This window comes from Neodiprion pinetum, chromosome 1, assembly GCF_021155775.2.
Source record: "Neodiprion pinetum isolate iyNeoPine1 chromosome 1, iyNeoPine1.2, whole genome shotgun sequence".
Lineage (NCBI taxonomy): Eukaryota > Metazoa > Arthropoda > Insecta > Hymenoptera > Diprionidae > Neodiprion > Neodiprion pinetum.
The window spans coordinates 21,455,531-21,481,267 of NC_060232.1; the positions used below are offsets into that span (position 1 = coordinate 21,455,531).

At 37.0% G+C, this 25,737-nt stretch overlaps 2 protein-coding genes across 3 annotated transcripts; one reads left to right on the plus strand and one right to left on the minus strand.

Annotated features, from left to right (window-relative positions):
• Window positions 1-994: 994 nt before the first annotated feature.
• On the minus strand, window positions 995-8,890 carry LOC124218263 (uncharacterized). 2 transcript variants are annotated; one of them, XM_069136444.1, is made up of 7 exons: window positions 7,717-8,890; window positions 7,291-7,559; window positions 5,578-5,992; window positions 4,296-4,802; window positions 3,777-4,027; window positions 3,006-3,250; window positions 995-1,918 (listed from the first exon to the last, which is right to left on the minus strand). In XM_069136444.1, exons 1-7 carry the CDS (start codon window positions 7,828-7,830, stop codon window positions 1,599-1,601), a joined length of 2,121 nt encoding a protein of 706 aa, XP_068992545.1. In that variant the 5' UTR covers window positions 7,831-8,890; the 3' UTR covers window positions 995-1,598. The 2 variants fall into 2 exon arrangements, with proteins under 2 accessions (XP_068992545.1, XP_046480773.1); XM_046624817.2 differs by having other exon boundaries at window positions 5,578-5,995; window positions 7,717-8,889.
• A 3,238-nt stretch (window positions 8,891-12,128) lies between these two features.
• Window positions 12,129-13,970, plus strand: LOC138191407 (zinc finger BED domain-containing protein 4-like). The gene has a single exon (XM_069138160.1). The coding sequence runs from the start codon at window positions 12,129-12,131 to the stop codon at window positions 13,968-13,970; it is 1,842 nt and encodes a 613-aa protein (XP_068994261.1).
• The last annotated feature ends 11,767 nt before the right edge of the window (window positions 13,971-25,737 follow it).

The following is a 25,737-nucleotide window of genomic DNA, read 5'->3' on the forward strand; positions in this document are numbered from 1 at the left end:
TCAAAATTCAAATGGCATTAGTCAAATGAACTAGGTTGCTGCGTCTGGCTGCTCAACCCGTATTATTGGATACACACAGTCCTCTGTCAGACTTAAACCAAAATACGTATTAAGAATATATTACATTTTTCTTTGCCGTTATATTTTGCTGTCTGGTCACTTTATTTCGTTCAGGAACTCATTTTAGTTGCGTTGCAACCTTAGGTTTGCAACAATATGTATGAAATGGACAATAGCAATTTACGGAAGTAGGGTTATTCAGAGTAAGATGGACATAGGTAAGAGGTGGCCCACAGTATAGTTTCTTGTGTACTTTATTGTATTGGATTATATTGTAGGCCATCTTACCCGGAATTATCATAATTGACCGAGAAAAGTGTTTACTTCATAGGAAAACTTCGGCCAATGAAATTTTAGGACTTTGATAGCATCTCGAATAGTGTTTTCTGTTATTTTAAAAACTCCAAAGTACATACTTTTATATCATCGTCAAGATAGATCAGTTGCTAAATTAAATGCTCTAATAAAGTATCCATTGAGCAAAATCCATAGCTCAAACTGTTCGAAAGTTGTGAACCTCGGTTCGATAGTCAATTTTATATACAAACATTTAGTGGCTAAACTATAATTTTACACCAAAAACTATATATTTTCGGAGAGAATTCAGTTTTCTCAAAATGTCATTTATTCCAATTTGCTTCGTACTAACGTCCAAGATATTAATTATATATTCGTATCAAAACAAATGGTTTTTTTTTATATTACAATTCATTGCCCAATGGTACAATGAAGTTACTAAAATATTACATCTGCTACTGAGGAGTATCTCTACTACTATGATAATTCGTTATACAGTAGAACCAAGATTATCCGAAATTATCGGGATTGAGTTTAATTTGGATTAGCAAATGTTCGGATAAAAGCACAGTAATGTTAGACAGGATGATAAAAAATTGTGAATGGACTTCGTCTGATATTTTTTTCACAATAGCGAATTTATGTAACCTCAAATTTTGGGCCTTTGTCCAGTTAATGTAAACGCGGTTTGCAATCTACCTGAGTAAATCCAGCATCCGGACCGAAGTATGGATTTCATACATAACTTGTGCCCTTATCTACGACATTCAATGTGAAATTTTGGTCGATGGTGAATTTAAGAGTGGGAGAGGGGGAGGTATATAACAAAATGGCTCAACGTAATATCTGAAGGACCCCAGTCTATGCGTACTAAGCGCCTAAAATCAATCACAATATATACATATATATGCTCCGAATATTTACTTATGCTTAAGTGAGGTTCTTATAACTAATTTATACTGATTTTTTCACTACACCTGTCGATTATGGTTTTCCCGATTGAAAATTGTTCACTGGGATATGGAATAAGGGTTGACGATAATAAATATCGTGTTAAAGCTAATATTCACATCGTGGATGAACCAATTATTTTTTAAATTCGATGGCAGTAATAAATGAAGTTGTAAATGACAAGTAACGTAATGTATGTAGGATCAAAATATAAAAAAAGATAAATATGAATGCTAGTAATCTTGGTGATATTTGTGCACGTAATATACGCTTAGATTAGAATTTTGGCCCTAAAAGTTCCACATATAGGGTTCGTAGTTTAATGGATCTGGCTGCTCAATATGATTTGTGTGGCTGTTGGTCCCAACCATACAAGGAGGATACGCAACAGCAGTGTTTCCCTGACTGGAAACTGGGGGTCCAACAATAGATTGAGCTAGTCTGCAATCCGATCTCTGCTGCATTAGGAGTTCCATAGGTTGCAAGGGTTGTGAACCTGGAGGAACTTGCGATTCTGCCATAGGCAGTTGCTGTGGATGTGATGATGGATGAGGTGCAGACATGTCTTCCACTGGATGCATAATGTTAGGGCCTGAAACATAATTTGCCACTAAGTGGCAATTTACGATATTGCATTACTCCATTTTGATTGGTAAGGAGACTTTAGCAAATATTGGTAACTGGTAATATGCGATGTGTTTTTGAGCAGTGATACTCAAGACAGTAATTAATTTGTACCCAACATTTTTTGTCTATATGGTCCGTAGTTTTCCTGAAAGAACGGTAAAAATTAAGGCAAGCTTTTTATGCTGAGAGTAAACGGTGAAATTTAGTATGATGAATAACCGACTCCGTATGCGCAAGATAATTCAATTCAATTTTCTGTTCGTGACAGATGTTCTGAAATAAAATTGTTCTGAAGAGGGCCCTCATCCGGGCTAAAACGTTAACACAAAAAAAGTTTTTTTTGTTTATGACCTTCATATCGAAGAATAATATTACTCATAATTCAACTCCATTGGTCAACAAGATCTTGCTGTGGCATATTTTGGTTGTAACGTCAGAGGAGCCAAGTTATTTGAAACAGGGTATGAGATATTAAACTCTCCCATGTTCACAGGCATATTGAAATTATGTTGTTATGATGACTCATACCAGCTATTACTGATCGTTCAAATAACAATAAGAATGCTCTAAGCCTTCCTGAATCCCTACATCAATTATTTAAAATCTGCTTAGCCCAAAAAATTCGCATAACCTACGTCAGGTACCAGGTGCTGGATTTGAAACTGAAGACCTTTTTCTTTCTTCACTGCTGAAAACTTTCTTCCTTAAAAATTTTCGCTATGATATCATGTATATTTTCATATCATATATTATATATTTTCAATAGAAATAGATAGTAGTCCAAATACATATGGTCAAAACAAGCATACCTAATAAAAATGTATTTTTAAAATTACCGTGCTTATACCTAAATTAACCTTGTTTTCAAGTATTCTGTCGTCTTTTTAAACACAGCTTCGAGTATTTAATGTGACCAGAATAAAGTTTTGTTTAAAGTACGATACTTTTTTTGGTATCTTCACTAATAAAAAAGTTATTGCATTTATTTTTAATATTTATACCTGTACAAAGATTTCTGACTTTGATTTTCTATAGAATGCTTAATTTGAAAAATGATGAGAAAAACTTACGTGGAGGCTCATGGAATTGCATGGTGTTCTGTTCAGTAATCATATTTGCTGGCGGGGGAATGATTTTCAATGGTGCTGGTTCTACTTTTTTCTTTCGAGAACCTCTTTTTATCGTCTCAGTAGTCGATTGTTTATATTTCTTATCACTAGAGGATTTTTTCTTTTTTTCACCAGGCAGTTTTGGTTTATTAGGGCGATTACCGCTTGGCTGCCATAAATGAACAGTATGCACTGCATTTCCCTCTCTGCAAAAAAACAATATGTTTCAATTACATAGATGAGGGTATTTCAGATTAAAAATTTTTTCTATTTTTCTCCAGGCACATGCAAAAAATGCTTGCTTCTCGTCTAAAAATAAGTCTCAAAAAGACTGGGCACTGTAAAACCAGTTCAGGGTGAAATGCTGATATAGAAGAATGTTGAAGGGGTGCTAATCTAGATTTTACATATTTAAAAAAAATTGTTTTCGCACACCATAAAACTGATATTACAGCGTTTTTGAGGCTTCCTTTTGGGATCAGAAGTAAGCATTTTTGCATGCGCCTGTAGAAAAACGGAAAATTTTTTAAATGCCAAACACCCTAATATAAATAGTTACAATTAATTTCTATCAATTTCTTAAGGTAAATCCTCTATTAGGATTTCAAATTTTTAAGACTTGAAAGGTCAGATTATGAACTGTATTCAGCTTAACTTAAATACAGATTTTCGATTATTTGAATACTTTTCCAATTAATGAAATAAGGAACCATTTGAAATGGCATTGTTTACCCTTGTTTCTTTCCAAGTTTCCAACTGTGAATCCCAGCTTTGTGTAGCCGTTCTCTAATTGTATCGACACTACACCTCAAGCCTAATGCTGGTGCAACATACTTTGCTGCAGTCAAGGGGTGTTGAGTAGCCATTGCAATTATTGCTTCATCCTGTTCTTTCGTTGTTATACGTCGTCGACCTTTGCGTTCTTTTGTTTGTACATTGCCTTCTTTGTGCCATCTTTCTAGCCATCGTTTTACTGTCCGTTCCTATTGGGTAATATTCTATTTGATAAGTACTGTATAATTATATAATTCACGAATAAAAATAATAATCTTAATAAGTATTATATTGACATACACAATCTTTCTAGGGTGCTTGTTTTCGGGTATGGATGCATCTTCATAAAAAAATGTACGCATTTTCAAACTTTAGCAAAATATACATACCCACGAATTATACTAATAATGAATGTTTAAAAGTTTTTGAATTATATTTGGAAAATCCTCATTCAATCTGTCATTAATAATAATTTACCGATCTGTTGATAGCCAATGCTATGGACAAGGTTGACAGTCCTGCTTCTGACATTCCGATCATTCGATTCCTGATTTCAACACTAGTTTCCAAAGTACCCTTTGCTTTGCCACCTTTTTTCTTTCTGTGCTTAAGAGATCTTTTATTATCTTTCTTCAGAGTATTTTCATTCAACTCTCCATCTTCGTCAGAAGCATGACTATTGCTGATTGAATTACTTGAGTTTGAACAACTATCGATTCTCGAAATTTTTGCTTCTTGATGGGTAGGCAATAAATTGGTTTGAGACGCTTGCTGCTGTTGTTGGTTAAGTCCTTCTGATGGCTGCTGGGATTGTTGTTGATGCTGCTGTTGTGATTCAATGTTCTGATGGTGGGAATTCTGTTGTCTGGAATGTTCCTGAATCTGCTGTTCTTGCAGTTGGCGTTGTTGTTCTTGTTGAGTATGAAGTTCCTGTAGTTGTTGTTGTTGTTGAGGATGCTCATGAGTTACAGCGTTGGGTTGTCCCTGTTGGCCAAAAATGAAATCTTAATAATTAAGTTTTGGTGAATTTTGAATTAAAAAAGTTACAAAGTGCCGGAAGAATTCCTATTCACTCGGCGAGTGTTCTAAATATTTTCATCTGATTATTCAGTTATAGCTTTCAAACTAGAATTAAATAAAATTCTGGAACATTCCGTAACAGACGTTTACTTGTAAGATAAGAACAACCAAAGGCCAAGTGACCAAATCATTGGACAGCAAAGTTGCATTTAACCATTAATTTCCAATCAAAGACCACACTTTTTTTATATTAGAGTAACACACAATTTGCCAGAACTTGCTTCTTGTATGTGACTTTGTTGTCAAATGGTCTGAGTATTAAGCCTCTAGTACTCATTTAGCGTCCTACAAAATAGATAAACCTTTAGTTTTCTATTGTCTCACATCGCTTCGTAACTTTGTCAACAATACTTTCTTTACGTAAAAAAGTCACATGTAAATGATTTCCTCGAAAAGTGCGCTAATTACAGATTACTAATTGCTATGTTTAGAATGAAATATATAGGGAAATTATAGTATTTGTCAAAGTACTAATAAAACGACACCTCAGAAATTTCATTACTGTCATAATATCTGTAGTTCTTGAGCATGATTACTTATGTATGTTTAGTTGTATTGAAATAGCAGCTAGTAGTTTTACAAAAGATTGTCCAAGTCAATTCAATCGCCTCACTTAACCTGCAGTTGTCGATAAAATTTCAGTCACGAAAGATACTATGATAAAACATTAGTAACTAACTTGTGGATAATGATGGCTGCCTTGAACCAGATCCAGGGGCCAGTTCTGTGCAACATTGAGGCCAGGATGCTGGTAAATCGGTTGTTGAGCGAGGGTGAGACAGCTACTAAATGGTATTGGACTCGCCTGTATAGCCTGACTAGATATTTGTAAATTGTTATTTTGTGGTTGCTGAACATTTTGCTGTGACGGAAGTACAAATCCAGGTTGTATATTGGGTTGTCTCGAAGCCTCGGTTGGAGCACCATCACCGATGTACAGATCTTTAGACTTGGTTTTCCTTGAAAGGGTTTTTCTTTTGTTTGCAGTTGTACCTTTTTTCTCTTTCCTTCTTTCTTTGGAAGACTTTTTCCTTCCTAACTGTGTACCAGTAGGCCGCCATACCGATTGTTGAATCACCACGCTATCCGCTTCACTGCTGGAAACATCGCAAGTGTACCAAGCGATGGAAAGCTATGTTAAAACCCAGAAATAGAGTACCATGGTAGTTATTTGCCGCATTTTCCAAATTATTATAGATTCTTCTGTGCAATGATTTCGTTAACTCAGTATCAAAACCATTTAAATTATAATATTCCATTCTTACTAATTGTTTACAGATGTGTATAAAAAGATAAATTTTCCAAAATACATTAATAATGTTGAGAGTTGTTTCAACTTGAGTTTAGCAATATACTTGGAACAGAATGTCAGTGATAAATGTATAATTAATATTTTATCACCATTTGAGCTTTTCATACAAAGGCCGCAACGGCCAAATTAACTTTAATTAAAGAAAATCCAACATTTTTTTCGGAATATACAAAGTAAGGACTGCTATATCAATTGAATATGAAATGGTATTTTTAGTAATAGTTGCAACATAAGAGCTTTCAAAAAAAGTGTGCATTAAAAGTCACTCATTCAATAGAAACTTTAGAAGTTTAAACAGTGTCAATAAAATTAAATAAAATGAAATCAATTCCTCTTCAACATGGGACGAAAATATAAATGGCAATGCAAAAAAAAAGATGAGTATTAAGAATTTAAGAAATATTACATTTCTCAAGTGATAGCGTTTTTGTCTGGTTGCACTCAGTGTTAAGAGACGGTGCCTTGGCTTATCAGCCGTTTTATTGGTTTATAATTGGGAAGATTGCACTCAATGTACAGTCAAATATGTATATATAGTCTAAAATGGAAAAGTATATTGTTTCGGCTAATAGTGATTAGAACAACAATCATTATACATAAAATTACTATATCCTTTTTAAAATAAGCTTTTGCTTTAGATAAAATACGTAAATACTATTAAAAATTTACCCAAACTTATAAAGCATGAGCATGGACTTGCACAAAAAATATATACATATTTTTTTTAAAGTAGTCAACAAAACTAACTTCTTGTAAGTAACAGAGATTTCTCAATTTACGCTCATTATGATTGAATTTAATTCTGATATTAGTTTCAGCATTTAAATGTGTATCTGAGGAATTTTTAATTCACCAGTTTTTGAGTTAAGGTGAATTTGTAAATACACTTAGGTGTTTAGGACTTTAGGCTCTTTCATAGTATTCAGATAAACGGTTTCCACAAGACTATATTAAGAGTGCCAAGATTTTGTTCATCTTATAAGGATATCCTTTCAACATCGATTTCACAATTTCACTTCTTCGTCCAAATAGAAATACAATTAGGTTTAATAACGATAACAATAATCATTGTCTACCAACCCTAAAGGAATTCTTTGCATGTGTTTTCGTGAAGGGCTCCAATTGTGTATTCCAGCTTTATGAAGTCTTTCTCTGACAGTATCGACAGAACAGGACAATCCCAGTGCTGGTAGAACAGCTTTTGCTGCAGTTATGGGTGTCTGCGTAGCCAAACGAATGATCGCTTCATCCTGCTCAGAGGTCGTAGCTCTTTTGCGGCCACATCGTTCTCTCGTCTCAACAGTGCCTTCTTTATCAAAACGATTGAGCCATCTCTTGACAGTTCGTTGCTGGAGAAAAAAGTGACCCATGAAGGATTATCAAATTGAAAAATGATGGCAAAATATTGGTAAAATTTTTTTTTGTACAGAAGAGAAACAAAATTTTCACTTTTAGATCAACTGTCTTAAAGTCTCTTCTACAAAAGTTCGTATCTGATATACTTACAGAACAGTTGACTGCCGCAGCTATTTCTCGAAGGCCCAAGCCAGCTTCGTACATCCCAACCATTCTATTTCTTAATTCTGGAGTAGTTTCGTGTACACCTCTTGTTTTCCCCATTTTAATGATGGATTTTGTATTTTACGTTTGCCGTAAGAAATTCAAACTAGAGTCCACCGTGACGTCACAAGGAAAATAAAACCACGTGACAAATGCCAGTATGTTTGTAATTTGGTTATTAATATGGTAATTACGTTCGTCGAATGGACGTTTTTATAATTATTTGGCTCGTTTAGAGTCCCATTCATGGTTCATATACAGCTCTAAGCATTCTACGTACTGATTCATCTTGCCGTCTGTAACCTTTTCATTCAGCAAATCAACGCTATGTTCGCGTTTACTTCGTTCGGTGCATCGACAATTCCAGCCAGCCAAAGATAATCTCGTTGGTTAACTGACCATTGAACATTTCCTCCATTTTACGTTCTGTATAGCCTTGTCATGTGGACGTTTCACCCATTAATACCTCTCTTTATTACACTGGTCAATATTATTACAACAAATTTATGAAGAAGCACCATTTCTAGCGCAATGCAGCAGGTAGACGGTGAAAATTCTTCCTGTTAATATGATTTCAACTGCAGAGTCCCACAGAGTCCGTTGAAATACTTTTGTCCGCTATCTACCGGTTTTACCACCTCGTGTTCTCCCAATATTTCCCTCTCACTCTCTCCCTCTCTCTCTTTTCTCTCTCTATTTCAACTCATTGCTTGCTCGCTCAAGCACTAGTTATTGTAAACACTATAAGCGATAAATCTATGTTTACTGAGTATACAGATTTAAATCATAGTCCGTTCCTTCCAAGGGTATTTCAATCACACCCAATCATCTTCGCACTGCTAAATTCTGCTCGACTTTGCAGCTTCAACACACCGTCAATAGCTATTTGAACGACTGTACCAGACTCGACAGGAGAAGTACAGTCAGTCTATGAGTGACAGAATAATCATAAATTCAATTTGAATGCAGCTTTCTTTCACAACTTTCAGAAATTGACATAATAGTTCCATTACTTCAGGTATGTCGAGTGTAAGATATACCATGAAATATCGTATCTATTCAATGATACGATATGACGACCGAATACCTTGGAGCAAGGTTATTCCGGGTTACGTCGGGAAAATTCGCGTACCTTCGCCGGAATTGTATTGACCCAGAATGCTTATGCCCTCCCCTCAGCTCGCGCGCCGGCATGTCGGCATGCTTACGGTAATTCATTCGCTATCATTGTGAGCTATTAGCAGACCCAAATTAACCGTAGGGCTGAAAAGGCTATAGCCTATATGGGCCTTCGAAATTTTAGACTTTATAATTTTCGAATCCAAATTTTTCAACATTGAATTCTCAAATTTTTAAAATAGGAAGGCAACAAAAGTAGATGCGCCTAATTCAAACATCGGTACCGTAGTAAAATGTTATCTGAGGTTGACGGTCACAAATTGCAGTGGAGAGAAGTTGTTCTCATTAGTAAAGAGGGTAAAAAATGTCTTGTGTTTTAAGATATTACAGAATAATCTCAATCTCGATCTCTGTTAGGTATAGAGAGTGAAATCATTCGTAATTTAGATTTGAATAATGTGACACATGATTTTGCCAATTTGAGAGAATGAAAAAATATGAAATATAAGTACTCAGCATCGCAATAATAATGTGTTTCCTTGTGCAATACTATTTTATATGTGTACTCAAACCTAACCCTCCGCCGGCCGTGTGGTTTTTTACTGACGTTGCCGGCCAACGTGTACAATTTCCACTTGGGCTGTATTTCCCCTACTTAGGGCTTTTCAAAAATTCAGGCGCATACTAAATATTCCAATAGTTTGCATTACGAAATTTTCAATTAGTCAATCAGTAGAAATTGTTAAACAATGCAAAATTCCCGAGACACCGATAAGTAAGAAAGTCAGGATAGAGGATATCGTTTATGTTGGCCGGCGGAGGATTAATTACATAAGAAAAATATTATCATCAAAATGTTTTTCTCAACCTTAGTCGGTTTAATTTTCTGTCACCGCTTGTTGAATTTCATCTATTACATCTTTTGCATCATTTGTAGGACCTACATTCGGCCTTTTTTTTTTAGCAGCTTTAGGTATCGTGCCCCTTTTAAGTTGTTTCTGATTGCTAGCGGAATTTGCTGACGTGGCAGTGGGATGACTTGGGCCATCCACGACCGCGTAGTAACGGAGCTGAAGGCTCATTCGTAACACTCGATATAATTGTTGAATTTTCAAAATAATGTATCAGGTTTATTAAAGTGGACGAGGAAAAACCTGGTACATCTATTTGAAGTAAAAACTATTTCAATATAAAGTATTTGTAACTTTAATCTTGACGAGAATCTTGTCGAAACTTCAGGGTAATCTTAGTATAGTTTCTAATTTGTTTTGGTTTCGTCTTGAAAATCAGGGGAAGACCAAGACGAGACCAAGTTCGATCTTCTTTTGTCCAGCACTATTGAGGACGGAATGACAACTTTGAGAAACGTGTAACCATGTTCTAGATCATATCAGCGAGTCGATGTTCACTACAATTTTGTGTTTGAATTAAAAGTCGTGTTGCATTCTTTAAAATTTTTTAATGTAGATCAGATAAAAGTTTCGTGGATATGTCATTAATATAGCCCTCTGAACTACTCAGGGCTCTTGTCAAAGCAATGTTGCCTTTAATGAATCCCAACTTTTTGATGTAGAAAGGTTACTTTGAAGGTTAATTGGTTATACCCTAAGACTTCTAATTTTTCCATTTATGTTTTTTGTTCGTATCGAAAATTTATGGGCATGTCCACCGTGTATCGGTAAACCATCGGGGGCTACAATTTTTCTGCTATTTTGGTATAATGTAGTACGTACTACTATCTGACAATAGTATGAAAAAATCAGAGCAATACATTGATTAATTTTTCAACTCATTGGAACAGATTTATTTTCGAATTTTAATCGTATCGCATGGCAGAAGCTACAATTCAGTTTTTGAAGTACGCTTCGCTATCACAAACATAGACATAAAATATCATCCAAAAAGGTATATTTTCACATTTATATAACCACTATCCCATATTTTTTCTTTTCCAATTTGATTTGATATTAAAATTTTTTATCGGTACATAATGAAAAGTTTACAATTAGGGCTTTTTGTTTCACTCATTGCATCTGTTGATATGTTAATACGGGATGATTAACACTTGTAGGCGGAAGTCTTATAGTTCGCGAAACTCTATGCCAAAAGTCCATTACTTGAAATACGTAAATACTTGTCGTTACAAAACAAAAAGAATTTTTTTTCGTTAGTTTTTTACATTTTCTTTTGAGCTGCTGATTACTACGTTTCCAAAAATTGAAATATCAATTCTGGAACTACAGAATCGTATTTCTAGCATTCTGATGATTCCTTATTATTATTTATGTACGATAGGTTGGGTAGGGTACTTCCATTTCATCCTTAAACTAGTATAAGGGAGAGGGAAGTTCACACAAAAGTGTTTTAGCTGGAAGCCTTAGGGTACTGAGAGGAGCATGAGAGTATCAATCCAAGGAGAGTTCTACTTACAGATTCCTGTTACCGACACTTACTGACATCCTCCCCAGACTCAAAACCTTCTCCGCGATGACATCACAGTCTGCCGTACCGACTTGAGGTCAAAATCGCGCAACCTTACCGACAATTGCATCAGTCGACGGTCAGAATCGCACTGCTTTACCGATAATTCTTATCGGTCAAGGGTCAAAATTGTGCTGCCCTTACCGACAATCTTACCGACCGAAGGTCAAGGTCTCAACGTTGTGCCCGCCTTAGAGATGTACACCGGTCACGTGACGAGTAATTTTACGCACTTTCGACCGTCACAAAACGGTTTTGTGACCGATAGAGTTGTGACGAGACAGTCACAAATGACTGCCATCTAGCGGAATATATTTCAATTACAAGCAATAACGTATTTTAGCGGGAAATCATCGGACCTGGAGTGTATTTGTCCTTTTCTATTTCAGTAATATGCACGTGGTCATATCGTCAATCTGTTTCGATTATTAATTATTTAATCATTTTTTTTTGTATTCACTTGAATGTGTAAGTGTGTTTATGATTTAAAATATACTATTTATTCTAAATTTCAAGCATAGTTACTAATCTGTTTCTGTCAATAAATCAAATGATGACGTTTTTTTTTCCTAAAAGTTAGGTTACTTTAAATAATTTATATAAATTTATTTATTTAAAATTTCAGAATTATGACGAGGGCTCATTTAAAAAAAATCATTATTCGAAACTTTGCTGGAATTAATTTTCATCCAAACCAAAAGATGAAACAATACAAGTGTAATCATTGTAATAAAAAGTACGCAATCAACGTCACAAGAATGGCTAAACATCTACGCAAAGAATGTAGGACCTGTCCAAAAAAGGTGATTGACCAATTAAACTCCATGTATGCTACTAACACAAGAGAGGAACTAAATCAATCATCTGACCATGGATCAACAGACAACTCTTTCGTGGTCGAAGAAGTTGATGTTAATAGTAGCAGTATTCCTTCAACTCCTGATGATTCGACGGAGAATCCAAATCGTTCTGATCAGATCTCAAGTACGCCTAAATCACCCAAGTTTTCGTCCAATTCTATGAGTAAATTTTATGATTCTATGACTGAAAAAGAAGAAAAGAATCTCAATAATTTATTGGCACTAGCTATTTACTCATCAGGTACGCCATTCAGTATAACTGAAAACACTTATTGGCAAAAATTTTTTAATGCTATTCGTCCATCTTTTAAATTGCCACCAAGACGTAAAATTTCCAATATTTTACTTGATTCTACTTATGAAAAAGTTAAAGGTCAAGTTGATGAAAAAATAATATCTGCTCGAACTGTCGGTATGCAATGTGATTCATGGTCAAACATACGAAATGAGTGCATTATGAATTTTATTGTTACAACACCAACACCCGTATTCTTTAAAACTTTGACTACATCCAGCGCATCTAAGTCAGCAATCAATTGTTCGAGGAAGATGATGGAAGTAATTGAAGCAATTGGTCCACAAAAAATTATGGGTATTTGCACGGACAATGAGCCAGTCATGAGATGCACTTGGGAAATTTTAGATGAGCAATATGAGGAACAGAGTATTTCATTTTACGGTTGTACTGCTCACATTCTTAACTTATTAGTCAAAGACATAGCTAATATACCTTCGGTCAGCGAATGCGTGCAGAATTCAACTTCTATTATTAAAGAAATTAAAAAAAGTCATGTTCTCAGCGCTCTCTTCGTCCAAGCTCAAAATCAAAACTCGAACAACGAGAAATGTACTTTAAAACTACCAATTAAAACTAGGTTCGGCTATTTGCTTCACTGCTTGGAGAGTCTTTTGAAAAATAAAAATAATTTAGAATTATTGGCTGTTATGCCAGATGCTCAAAAATATTTAAGCATAGCGACGAGGAACAATATTCTTAATAATGAGTACTGGATTCGAGTGACAAAAATCAATGAGTTAATTAAACCTATCGGGCAATGGATTTTTTATTTAGAAGGAGATGATCCTAAAATAAGTCAAGTAACTGAAGCGTTTGGTGAGCTAAGTCAACACTTTATTAACGAATTGGAAAATTCAAATCTAAGAGTTTTGAATTCAACTGATATTAATAATTTTCTTACGAATTTTCGTAATAGACGAGTAATGGCTTTAAAACCGATTCATTACGCAGCTAACTTATTGGATCCCAACTATAAAGGGGCTAACTTAACTATTGACCAAGAAGCTGAAGGTTATGATTTAATCTCAAAAGCATCTAAAAAATTAGATCTCGATTACAATCGTGTTATGGCTGAATATTCAGACTACGTAGGCAATGATGGCATTTGGAGTAAAGATCATATTAAACAAGCCATTACAGTGATTTCTCCTGTAAAATGGTGGCAAGTTTGGTGTGGTAAAACTCAACTCAGCAAGATAAGTGTTGCTATTCTAGGATTACGACCAACTTCATCTGCTACAGAACGTTCTTTTAGTACACATGGGTGGATACATTCTTCAAAAAGGAATCGCTTGACAGTTGAACGAGCTGGCAAAGTCACTTACATTGCACACAATGTCAGACTTTTGGATAATAAAAAAACAAAAAAAATTCAAGGCGATGCAGATGATGATGATGATGAATCTTATGATGAAACGTCAGATGATAATGAGACAAGATAGAAACAATTAATGAGGTAGAAGTGTCTTAAATAATATTTAATAATAAAAAAACATGACTAGTCATGAATTAGTCACTAATATTACTGATCTCACAGGATTTAAGTATTTTATGGTAAAAATTGATATATTTAAAAAAAAGATTGATATATTATAAGTAAATAATATAATAAAAATTATTTTTTTATTGAAAACAGATTATTAAAATATTCAAATGATATTAAAAATATCCAAAGAAAAAAAAAATAATTATATGTTTTAATGAGATGTAAGTCGTAATGTAAAATGAATCTTTAAATAATAAAATAATAGTTGACATAATTTAAATTTTTTTATGCGATCGTAAGTAAATTGAGCCAATTCCAGTCTTGAAATTCTATTTATTTATGCAAAAAATTATATTTTTTAATGAAACATTTCATTTAATTTGTACACTAATTTGTTTTTTCTAATTAAATCAGCAAACATTCCTATTTCTGAACTCTACACAGCATCGACAATGAAATTGTTGTCAATTAGGTAAGTAATTAATTTAAAAAAAAAAAAAAAAACCGTCACGGAACGTCTATCTAGTTGTATTTGACGGTAACAATTGTGACCGACCTTGTGACCGTCATTTACACAACAGACCTACTGAAAAAAAATTTGTGACGTCACTAACCGTCACAAAACGGTATTTGTGACGGTCACGTCACATAAATTGAAAATACCGGTAATTGCACATCTCTAGCCCGCCTGCCAACGGTCGAGGTTGCAGTGGGGGGCGTGAATGTTTTTACCAGCTTAGATGTCGGTAACCGTTCCGCATTCTTTTCCCATGATAGGACTGCTGATTTGTAACATCAACCACCTCACATTCCTTTCCCACGTTATCAACCATGCGACATTCCAAAATTATTGATTCTGAGGATTGTTTTCTACTCACGCGGATGGCGCTGATGTGTAACATCAACCACCTCAAATTCTTATCCCACGATAGGACTGCTGATGTGTAACATCAATCACCCCTCATTCGTTTCCCACGTTACCAACCACGCGACATTCCAAAATTATTGGTTCTGAGCATTGTTTTTTACCAACTTGGATGTCAGTACGTTATCATCAACGTGACATTCTTTTTGGCTGGTAACTGTAATGTGAACTCTACGATGAATTTTGGACGGGTTCAGTCAAGGCCAGAGTGCAAGGTCGACCGATAGCTGCGGTAGTATACATTTAGAGCTATGGATCTGCGGTATTGGGTTACTACCGCTCTAGGAATGCAAAACATGACTCCGTTTGAGTACAGCTCGGTCAAGGATGGAGAGCAAGTTTGAATCTTACATAAGCTTCATATTGAAAAAAAAATTCCTCTTAAGAGCTAAGGTGAAGGTGTGAAATTAATTCATGAATATCCTTTAAAAAATAGTTTTATTGAGTACAATTTGCAGGGTACAGTTGAAAATCACTTCACAACGATAGTACAGCAATTTTATTCAACAGTATCGTAACCAGGATGATATATTCACCAGGAATGCGCGACCGTTCTTGTAGATGTTTCTGCGCAGTAACAGAAGTCGTATACCCTCGCCATCCGAACAGTATCGTGATTTTGTAGCCAGTTTTGAAGTAACAAAAGGTTTTGTGTTGCACAGATTGCGTTGGGTAATGTATGCACGTCATATCTTAGAGACACAGTTGAAGTTTTTTGCAAGGTTTGAAGTGACGGACAACCGAAGTCCAGCAAATTGATGATTTGAACTTTGGGGATAATTTTAAGCAACCAATCCTGTTTTTCTTCTCCTTTTACGTACACGGTTTCAGCTTTGAACAGCCTGTTTTCAATGGTCCATTCAACTTCTTCAAACGGTATATTTTCACAGCTCCAAGGTAAACCGTGAAAATCGCGTTCCATCCAAGAATTTTGGCTTTTGTATTTGACGTCCAGACAATCCCATTCGTAAAGTGGCTTGACGAAAAAAATTGATGGAGATGCTTTCGAGTAGATTGAAATTATAGCCAATTCTTTCAATCTGAAGGTATTGTTGAAAGGTCAATGTTCACAAGAACCTTGTGAAGTCAACTTGTCAGTCGCGCGCCTTACAACTCACGCACTGCAACAAGCGTTTCACGTTTTCTGGTCTCGCGCCATAGAAGAAAGCGTTGCGTCACACGCGCCGCTCACGCCACCCACGCAGCCGAGCGCGTCGCGCAATCAGCCAACGTGGTTTCCCGCTGCTGAAGACCAACCGAGGCTGCGATAAGAGACCACCGATCTCACCGATCGGCAGGCCACTTCGGTCTCGCCGAAACTGACCAGACGTACGACCTACACTGCTACGCTACGATCACAGACCAGCACGCAGACTTTTGACACTTCATCGCTGCAGCCTCCACCGCGGTGCAACAGGATTACGACTACCCCTTCCCCTGCGTGGCAACCAATGAACTAACTGCCTTGTATAGTCTACGAAAGCCTGGTATATCAACGATAAGCTCCATCTTTGAATTGTGCGAGATGGTGGGAACGGGTCAGCTTTTATACCAACTTTTTCACCCCACCACTGAGTGGGTTGTATTCTGAAATACGATCGTGAACAATCAAGCAATACGCCGATGTTTCAGCGGGAAAGTTAGCTTTAGCTTTAAATCCAAGACGGATGTCGACAGGTCCGTACTTTAGAGATCCGTTTTGTTTTGAACAGTCGTTAACGAATAAGGGGACGTCTCGAAGAAATACACTCTTTGTCAACAACGGCCCGGGGTTCTTGTCGTAGTAGGTAGCTTAGAAGTTTGCGTACATCTCGTACAGGGGTGCGTACAGATTATGACTCATGTTGAGGTTCAGGATACCGTACGGATAAGATTGAGAGTTTAAAAATAGCTTGACGTCCGTGATATTGCAATGATCGAAATGACTTGCGTTCTTGCCGGTCTTGTTCTTTCGACTTGTTTGGAAACCCAAAATGACGTACCGAGGTTTTTCAAGCTGAGTGGAAGCTTTCACAGTCCAAACGTTTTTCGATGTTGTGGCAAGTAAGGGATATTCGTATAATTCCCTTATTATTAGCCGTTCCACTGCATTGAACATGATTTTGAGTTCATCCTTTTGAGTCTGCATGATTGCGTTGACGTCAGTTTTTGATCTCGGCAAAATTAACTCATGTTTAGTGTTAACAACGATCTTGCGGTAGTCTTCAGCGAAACCCAATATCATGCTGAGCGGTATCAATACGTCACAATTACCCTCGGCTTCGGTTAATTTTTTCTTCTCTTCTATATCAAGCCATCCAGCGTTCTCCATCAGCCAAGTCTGACCAGGGTGCAGGGAAGCGTAACCCTTCATGAGACTTGTCAAGCCAACGTTCTTGCTTCTATCAATCTCAACTGCATTAATTTCATAGCGAATTTCTTCAAATAAATGACAGATCGCGTTGTTTACAAGCTGTGTGTTCACAGTAGCTGTACCATCAGGTTTGAGGAGTCGTCTATGGATATGTACCGAACTTTTGCTGGGTAATATGCATAAATCCTGATGCTGAACGGTGATTCGAATTTCATCGCTGTTGTTGAAAGTTGACGAGGCGTAAGGTTTGTGAGCGTGAATCTCGTAATGCGCAACAAATTCATCAAAGACGACTGGTGTTTGAATGTTTAAGATTTCTTCGTCCATGGTACGTAACAGATGATAAAACAACAAAATGGGATTTTCAGTTGTCGGAAATTCCTCTTCCAAAAGGTGTCAGTTTCAGACCCAGAGATATCAGGAACTCCACGTTCCAAGGTGTTAACGGCTCGAGAATCGATCGATGACTGACTTGATCGTGGCATGCTGACTTACAACCTCATATACCTACTCTTTGACAGTCTGTTATACAAATTGAACATAATGGTCCACGCAATGAGAAATTTGCTGAAAATCATCTACTAAAATCGGACTGTGACGTAGGCGCTTGACGGAAAATATATACCTTTAATGCTCCGTGGTTCCGTGCCTCTAACGCCAATGCGGAAACCGCCATTTTCAAATTGTCTTCAACATGGCCGCTATGCCGGACGTGGAGGGTCTGGAGCGATCGAAACGCTACCTGAATGCTATATGAAAAAAGGTACCATATTCGTAGTCAGAGATTGTGCTCCTCTTTAATGTTCCTTGGGAATGACGAACAGGAACAAACTGATATGTTTATATAACCCCGTCAGAGGAGTGCTCTAAGATGACCGAAGCGGTCTAGTCGGGAAAAATCCTAGCTCATAACTTTCGCTGTCTCCTACCCTCCTGGTGCTACTCATAGTTACTTCAAAACACCTCTCTAAATCTGCTATCGATTGGACGTAATTTACTCTGCACCAAAAACTGGAGTGGGACATTGGTTAAAATTAAACTCTCAGGCACACACTTGCATATCCTAAACATATATAGACCTCCTAATAAATTCCTTACGCGCGCAGAATGGAAGGTACTTCTCCAAACCCTCGCTCAATTCGAAAATCATTCTGCATGGGGGAGTCAACTTCTGAACTAAGATGAGAAATTCTTACTGGACGCATTACAGAACAGAGATTTCATTATCTTGAATGATGGATCACCTACGAGAATCCACGCAGAACCCAATAAACGGAGTATCCCGGACCTGAGTTTCGTCTCATAATCAGTATCGCTTTTTACGGGCATCTCCTGGCGAGTAAGCGAAGACTCATTAGGCAGTGACCATTTCCCTATCCGCATCTGCTTGGGTGGAATCAGTATTCATAGATTTCAGGGAAGGAAACAACTTGACCTCAACAAAGTCGAATGGACTACCTTCAGCAACTCCCTCATCCTTAAGCTTAAGGGTAAGTATATCCAGGGAGACCGACGACTTAGACTCACTGTATAGGCAATTTCTTGAATCTATATACGACTCCCTCCGGGAACCTGGATGTAGGCACTCGGATGATCTTCATTTGAGGAAAGGTTCACCTCCTGCTGCTCCCTGGTGGACTCAGGAGTGTTCCAATAAGGTGGCGTCTAGAAGACGAGCGGCCAAGCGCCTCAGGAACAATTCGTCTGAGGAGAATTTAGAAGTATACAACAAAATAGATAAAGAGGTAGATAAAGAGGATTTTTTTAGGGAAATTAAAAGAAATAGTTTTAGAGAATTTTGTTCCTCGATTGGCTCGCAGACTGGCCTTGATAGGGTCTGGGGGTCAATAAAGGCCTTTAAAAGGAGGGTCCTCCTACCTAAGACGGTTCTCACTTACGATTCACACGATAAAGATATAGCATCGGCATTCAGCAAGGTTTCTGTCCACTTTGCGTCCGAAGACAACCTTCTTATAGAATTTGGTAACCAAGATCACACACTAGATGCAGACATTACTGAAGAGGAGCTGTCTTGGTCGGTGCAGGCTGCCAAAATTGGATCGCCTCCGGGAATAGATTTACTTACAGGCGAGGTTCTCAGCCGACTTCCCCCTGAAGGGCTGAGCTATCTGCTCTACCTCTTTAATTTAATCCTTAAGTCGGGCGAACTCCCTGAGGATTGGTCCCACTATATAGTATGTTTCTTGCTTAAACCTGGATCCAAGGGATATAGACCTATCTCTCTCTCCTCAATCATTTTTAAAACTCTAGAGAGAATAGTCAATTTCAGATTACTGTAGTGGACTGAAAACCGTCATGTATTGCCGAAGTGCTTCTTTGGCTTTAGGAAAGGGAAATCGTTTAATGACAACATAACCATTTTTATAACTGATATTCACAACAGCTTCACAAAAAAGGAATAGCTTGCTGGTGTTGTTTTGGATATCGAGGGAGCTTTTGATAAAGTAATTCCCAAAATCCTTATCCGAGACCTAGCTGAACTCGGCATCTCTGACCGTATCTTGAGATTCATTAGGCATGTTATCTGGCGAAGGGTGCTCCATGGCAGGACCCAGGGGGTGGATCTAGGTGTTAGGCTGACTAGTCTGGGCCTTCCTCAGGACTCTGTTCTTAGCCCTATCCTGTTCAATATTTATATCAAGTCCATCCTTAATAATATAGGCTCCAATACTAAAGTCCTCACATATGCTGACGATGTGGCAATACACTCCTCCCACCGAGAACTTCAGGTTGCCCTGGATGAGATTTCAGCGTCCTTAGATTCCGTAAGCTCCTGGCTCCTACACAAGGGCCTAACGATCAGCACAAACAGACCCAGCTTTGCGTGTTTACTCGGAGACTTCTTGGTAACTTACCTATCAGCATACAACTCAATAACTCCACGATTCACAATGGGCCTTCAGTGAAATTTTTAGGCGTTCACCTGGACAGGAAGCTTCTTTGGGCAATTCATATCGAATATAATAGGGCCAAAGCAGTCTTGAAGGCTATTTAGAGCCTTACATGGGGAGGGCATCCCGCAACTATTTTGATAATAATCATGGGATTTGTGACAGCTCTCCTGGATTGGGGGGCTCAATTTTTCGGTACAGGCCTCAGCTGTAAAAATTTGTCTGGGATGTATTAAAACTACTCCAAATAATGTGGCACTACACCTCAGCGATATTCCTTCTCTTTACGTAAGGAGACAAGAGCTGACTAAAAATTATATTTTCAGAACCTATTCTTGTCAGGACAATTTGGTCATCCACAAGCTCCAGCTGATGGAGATCTTGCTTGATAGGCAAGGGCAGAACCCCATCTAACAGGGTTCCTATGTCTATAAGATGTGGTCTTCGATAAGGCGCGCTGCGTCTTGGATCAGATCCTCGAACATTCCCACATGTTATGAATTGGAATATCCGGCTATTTTTAATCGAATCGAGACGAACACCTCCATTGTATTTAACATTAAGGAGCACACCTAGTGTGACAGCCTAAAAAAAAGACGATATTGGGAATTTTAAGAAAAAAAACTACAGTATCAATTATTTGAAAATTTTAAGGGTATATTTATACATATTTTAAGAATACACAGTAAAATTTTTGAAGAAAAAAATTAAACATTTTTCGAGTTACACGCGATCTCTGACGGCGCTGAAAAAAAAGGTCCTTCACTGCTGCAGTGATTCCGGCCTTCTCCGTGGATGAATCCTAAAGAAACAAAATTCTTGTTAAACTAGAAGATATTGTCCAACTTTTCTTTAAAAAAAGCCGCCATTTTGTCAATTTTTGATTTTTTTTTGGACCGTAAGTCAATGTACGGACAATATCTTCTAGTTGAACGAGAATTTTTTTTTTTAGGTTTCATCCACGGAGAATGCCGGAATCACTGCAGCAGTGGAGGACCTTTTTTTTCAGCGCCATCGGAGATCACATGTAACTCGAAAAACATTTAATTTTTTTCTTCAAAAATTTTACTGTGTATTCTTAAAATATGTATAAATATACCCTTAAAATTTGAAAATAATTGATACGGTAGTTTTTTTTTTTTTTATTTCCCAAAAATCGTCTTTTTTTTAGGCTGTCACACTAGGTGTGCCTCTTAAAGGAGCTCCATCTCCTTCCATAAGTTTAAAGTTGATTTGTAAGTCCGACTATCCAAACTTCTTTCAAATTTATTGTGACGGCTCCAAACTCTCTTCACAACCTAAATTCTCCGCAGCGCTGGTCCCCCCGGACGACGGACGGCCTCTCCCTTATAGACTCAACGGTTACCTCAAAACACTAATTCTCACAGACTCACCAAGTGTCATCTTAGCTCTGGAACACCCCCTGATGAAAAATGGAACTAACCCAATCTTGATTAATATAAAACAAAAACTATTCGAAATACAGGAATTCAGGGGCTAGTGCATTTTGGTATCGATCCCTTCTCATATAAGTCTACCAGGGAATAAATTAGCCGATCGTGCCGCTCGGTCGGTAGGGGATCAGTCAATCGAATTCAGTAATAAAATTTTTTGGGCGGACCTTAAACATCTCTCAAGAAGCGCCATGATGTCAACAACACAACTAGCATCCTCGACGTAGGTCGCCATAAAGGTGTTAATGAATGTGCAATGGCGGGTCTATTGATTAATCAAGCATGGTTCAAGGGCTTATTTCTTGCAAGAAGGAAGATTGCACTAATAAATGGGATTAAATCCAGCCATACTAATGCTAATGAGCACCTAGCCAGGATGGGCTTGGTGGCTAAGCAGTCGTGCCGGTGCGGTCACCCTGTCGTATCGCCGGATCACCTATTTTGGGAATGTCCCTATTTTAATCTTCCTAGAGTTAAACTCAAAGAATTCTTTCGGAAAAACAATATCGTTTATGGCTATGATTTTCAAATCTTATTCTTAAAACACTCAACACACGTTATCATTGTTTTGGCCGACTTTATTGTCAAAAGCAATTTAAACCTGTAATCAACCAACGTCTGTCAAATAATTAATGCAACCATGTGTCTGTTTCAGTGTCCAATCCCGCGTGTTTTTTTTTTTTTTGTTTCGTTGAACTTACTCCGAACCCAGCCACACAGTCTAACCTAATCAAGACACACCCATGAGTGGAGAGACTTCGAGTCTAAAGAGTGGCACTTTGGAACAATCATAATCGGAAATATTTGAATGAAGTCAACTCACGTTTGAAACTCCTGGAGATACCAGGAGTAATTAAAGAGTACTTTGGCACATCGTCAATTGGGGAATACCCACTAGCAAGAAGAAGAAGATGAACAACCCCGTCGGGACGCCGTATACTCTAATTATGCAAATTAATTTTGAGTCAAATTCAGCAATATTAATCTAACTCCATTAAATCGACAAAAATAATGTTATCTAAATAGATGCACAATAAACATACACCTGCTTTACTCTTAACAGGATTAGAAACCTTTTCTTCCTGCAAAAGACAGGAGAAACAATCGAAGAAGTTAACCAAAGAATCAAGATTTGTAGTTGTTCCTATATGTTGTACCTTATGTACTTTGTGTACATATTTTTGATACATTACTCATACCGTTGACTGAAGATATATGTCTCCAGTCGTGCTCATAACTTCATTGCGAATGAAAATGCAGCTGACGTATAAAAATAATTTATTCATTTACGTTAGATTTTCGTGGTTTTTTAAAAATGTAGTTTATTTGCATCGGAAAGCCCAGACCGTTTTGCACAAAAATATCACTTGTAAACATTTTTTGGAAATAAGGTATCACTCGATTGTTACTACTGTTCAAGTCCATGCTGTAACAAACTCCGATGAACCTCAGGCTTTCATTATCACAAAAGTAATAATAAAAAAAAATTAAAGATGTTCATGGCTCCTTTTTTCAACTTCTACTTATATTACCTGGTTAGATTGTGATTTTATACACTGACCCCCAAACACAAGATTGTTCGGAAATTTATTACCATGCCCAGATTATAATTGCCCGTATCTGTCCGCTTTATTAAACATTTGTGGCAGTGTCCGTGTTAAGTATTAGAAATTTCGAGTTTGAGAATATGTATTCCCGATAGAGTCGACACTATTTTACCCGGAATTTCAGCATTTTGCCGGTAGTCCCTAATAATAATTATCCACCGGATACAATTGTGTAATAATTTCAATTCCTGAATTTTAGCTATGGGATAGTGGGTATTTTTAAGTTTTGTTTCTTAAAGGAAGTGAACTATATTATCATCGGGAAATTTTTTGTAACAAGAATCTCCATACTGACTGGTAATTTGCGGACACCTCGTAAGCTTTGACAATATTTTTTAGTTGGAATTATAGGAAACGCTCATATTTTTACGATGTTATTCATGACAAAACAATTATTTTTTGCTATTTTCACGGAGAAATATTGTCAAAATATATACGAAGGGTCCACAAATTACCAGTCAGTACGGGAAGTTTTGTTGCGAGAAGTTCCTGCGTATAGTAATGATGATATGATTTGCAATTCCGTGGTTGAGGATGTAAGTTGAAAGTTTACTGTGTGTTGTAGTATTGAGGAGGTGAAATTTATAAATTATTATGAATAAATATCAATAAAAATCATTCATTGACCGATTCGGTAGACAATTAATTACTAGTTGTATGTTGAAAGTCGAAAAGACAGAAGTTACAGTATCAATCTAATAGTTGGAACATACAATGCAAATATACATAGACAAAAAGTTACATTGATAAATAGTATCTAAATAAGGTTTCGACGATGTAAAGTAATTTGATAACAATTAAACGTAATGTATTGCACGTCAATCCCTCGTTTCACTCATAAAACTTTTTTGAAAAGTGATGTTAATTAACTACAAATTTAAATTCGATATAAGAAACTAACGACTCATATCATCTAAAGATGGATTTTCTGGATTATTTGTAATCAAATCCTTATTAATTATATCCGGATGGTTTTATGCTGAACAGTTTAGCGCTCGAATAAATGCGTCAAAGGTCGAGGCAAGAAGTTTGGACACGTCAAGGCTTCGAAGTACGACATCTCCGTCAAAATAACATACAGGAAAGATTGTAAGATCTTTCGGAAGCTTGAAAAGTGTTCTGTTTCCAACAATCCATAGGTCTTCTCCGAGGCAAGATTTTGACGTTAGCATATCACCAGCAATAGGTTGAAAATCGGATTTTGTAATTTTCTATTTATTTTACAGACCTTCGCCGTAAGTAAAATTTGTTTCGTCATCACTTGTTGGAAAACAACATGGAAAACTCTCCGAAAAAATCAGAGCATTGCTTTAAAAATTACTTATTCTTAAACTGTTGAAATATAAATTGAACGTTGATATTAGTTGTATATATATATATGTAATATACTTATCCCTGGGATGTGGATGGGATACAGGTTCTTAACTCTAGTAGTGAATAGGTTCAGGCTTTAGTTTAAGTGTTCATTATAGTGTTGTACATAAGAGTGACACGTCTTTGTCGGTAACGCAGTAAGAACTGAACTCCCTTCTCAGGTCAATTGACCCTCTGTCCCCGTTCACCTCCCACTCGACTCTTGCATCCCTCAACGTCATACTTACTCCTACACTCTGTACAAAATACCTTATTACTATACCTAAAACTACCTGATGGCCTGTGCATACTCGCATGTTTCTATTTTTTCGATATTACATATATATTCTGTTTATGTTCATAGGTAAGAGTAGGTATAGTACGTATGTGTGTGTGTGTGTAGGCTGAGCAGTAGCGTACCGGCAGGTAGATCGGCTCAGTGCGTATTGCGAGTTAGCTCTGAACACAGCTTTTGCTGGATAGCCAACATTTGTATTTAAAATAATATTAGTAAAGATCCGAGTCTTAATTAAAATAAACTGCAGTATAAATAAATAAAATATCCTGTGTACATTCTTCATTTTACTTCCACAACCTATATCAAGTTATGGGCCCAGTTACGAAGGCTTAACGCGAAAAGTCAGTGATTAGCTCATCGACGCTTTATTCAAAAGTGAAAAACCAATATGGCAGCCAGTACGTCGTTGAGCGGGCTTCAGACAATTGAAAAGTTGAAAGGCCGCGAAAATTATGATGATTGGGCAGTGGCAATGGAAGCTTACTTGACTCACGAAGATTTGTGAGATTTTATTAATCCCGACGATGCAGCGGCAGTTCCTACCGACCCCCAGAAAGATCAGAAAACTCGCGCCAAAATCATTCTTGCGGTCGAGCGGCAGGTATATGGACACGTAAGAGATTTGAATACGGCCCGTGATGTGTGGTTGGCTCTAAAGAAAACCGATTCAGATACAGGAGTGACCAGGGGTCTGCAACTGATAAAGTTGGTTACAGACACGAAGCTCGAAAATTGTTCGTCCGAAGAAAATTATATTGATACAATTGTATCGGCCGCTCACCAGTTGAAGAGCATCGGTTTGGAGTTCCCGGACAAAGTAA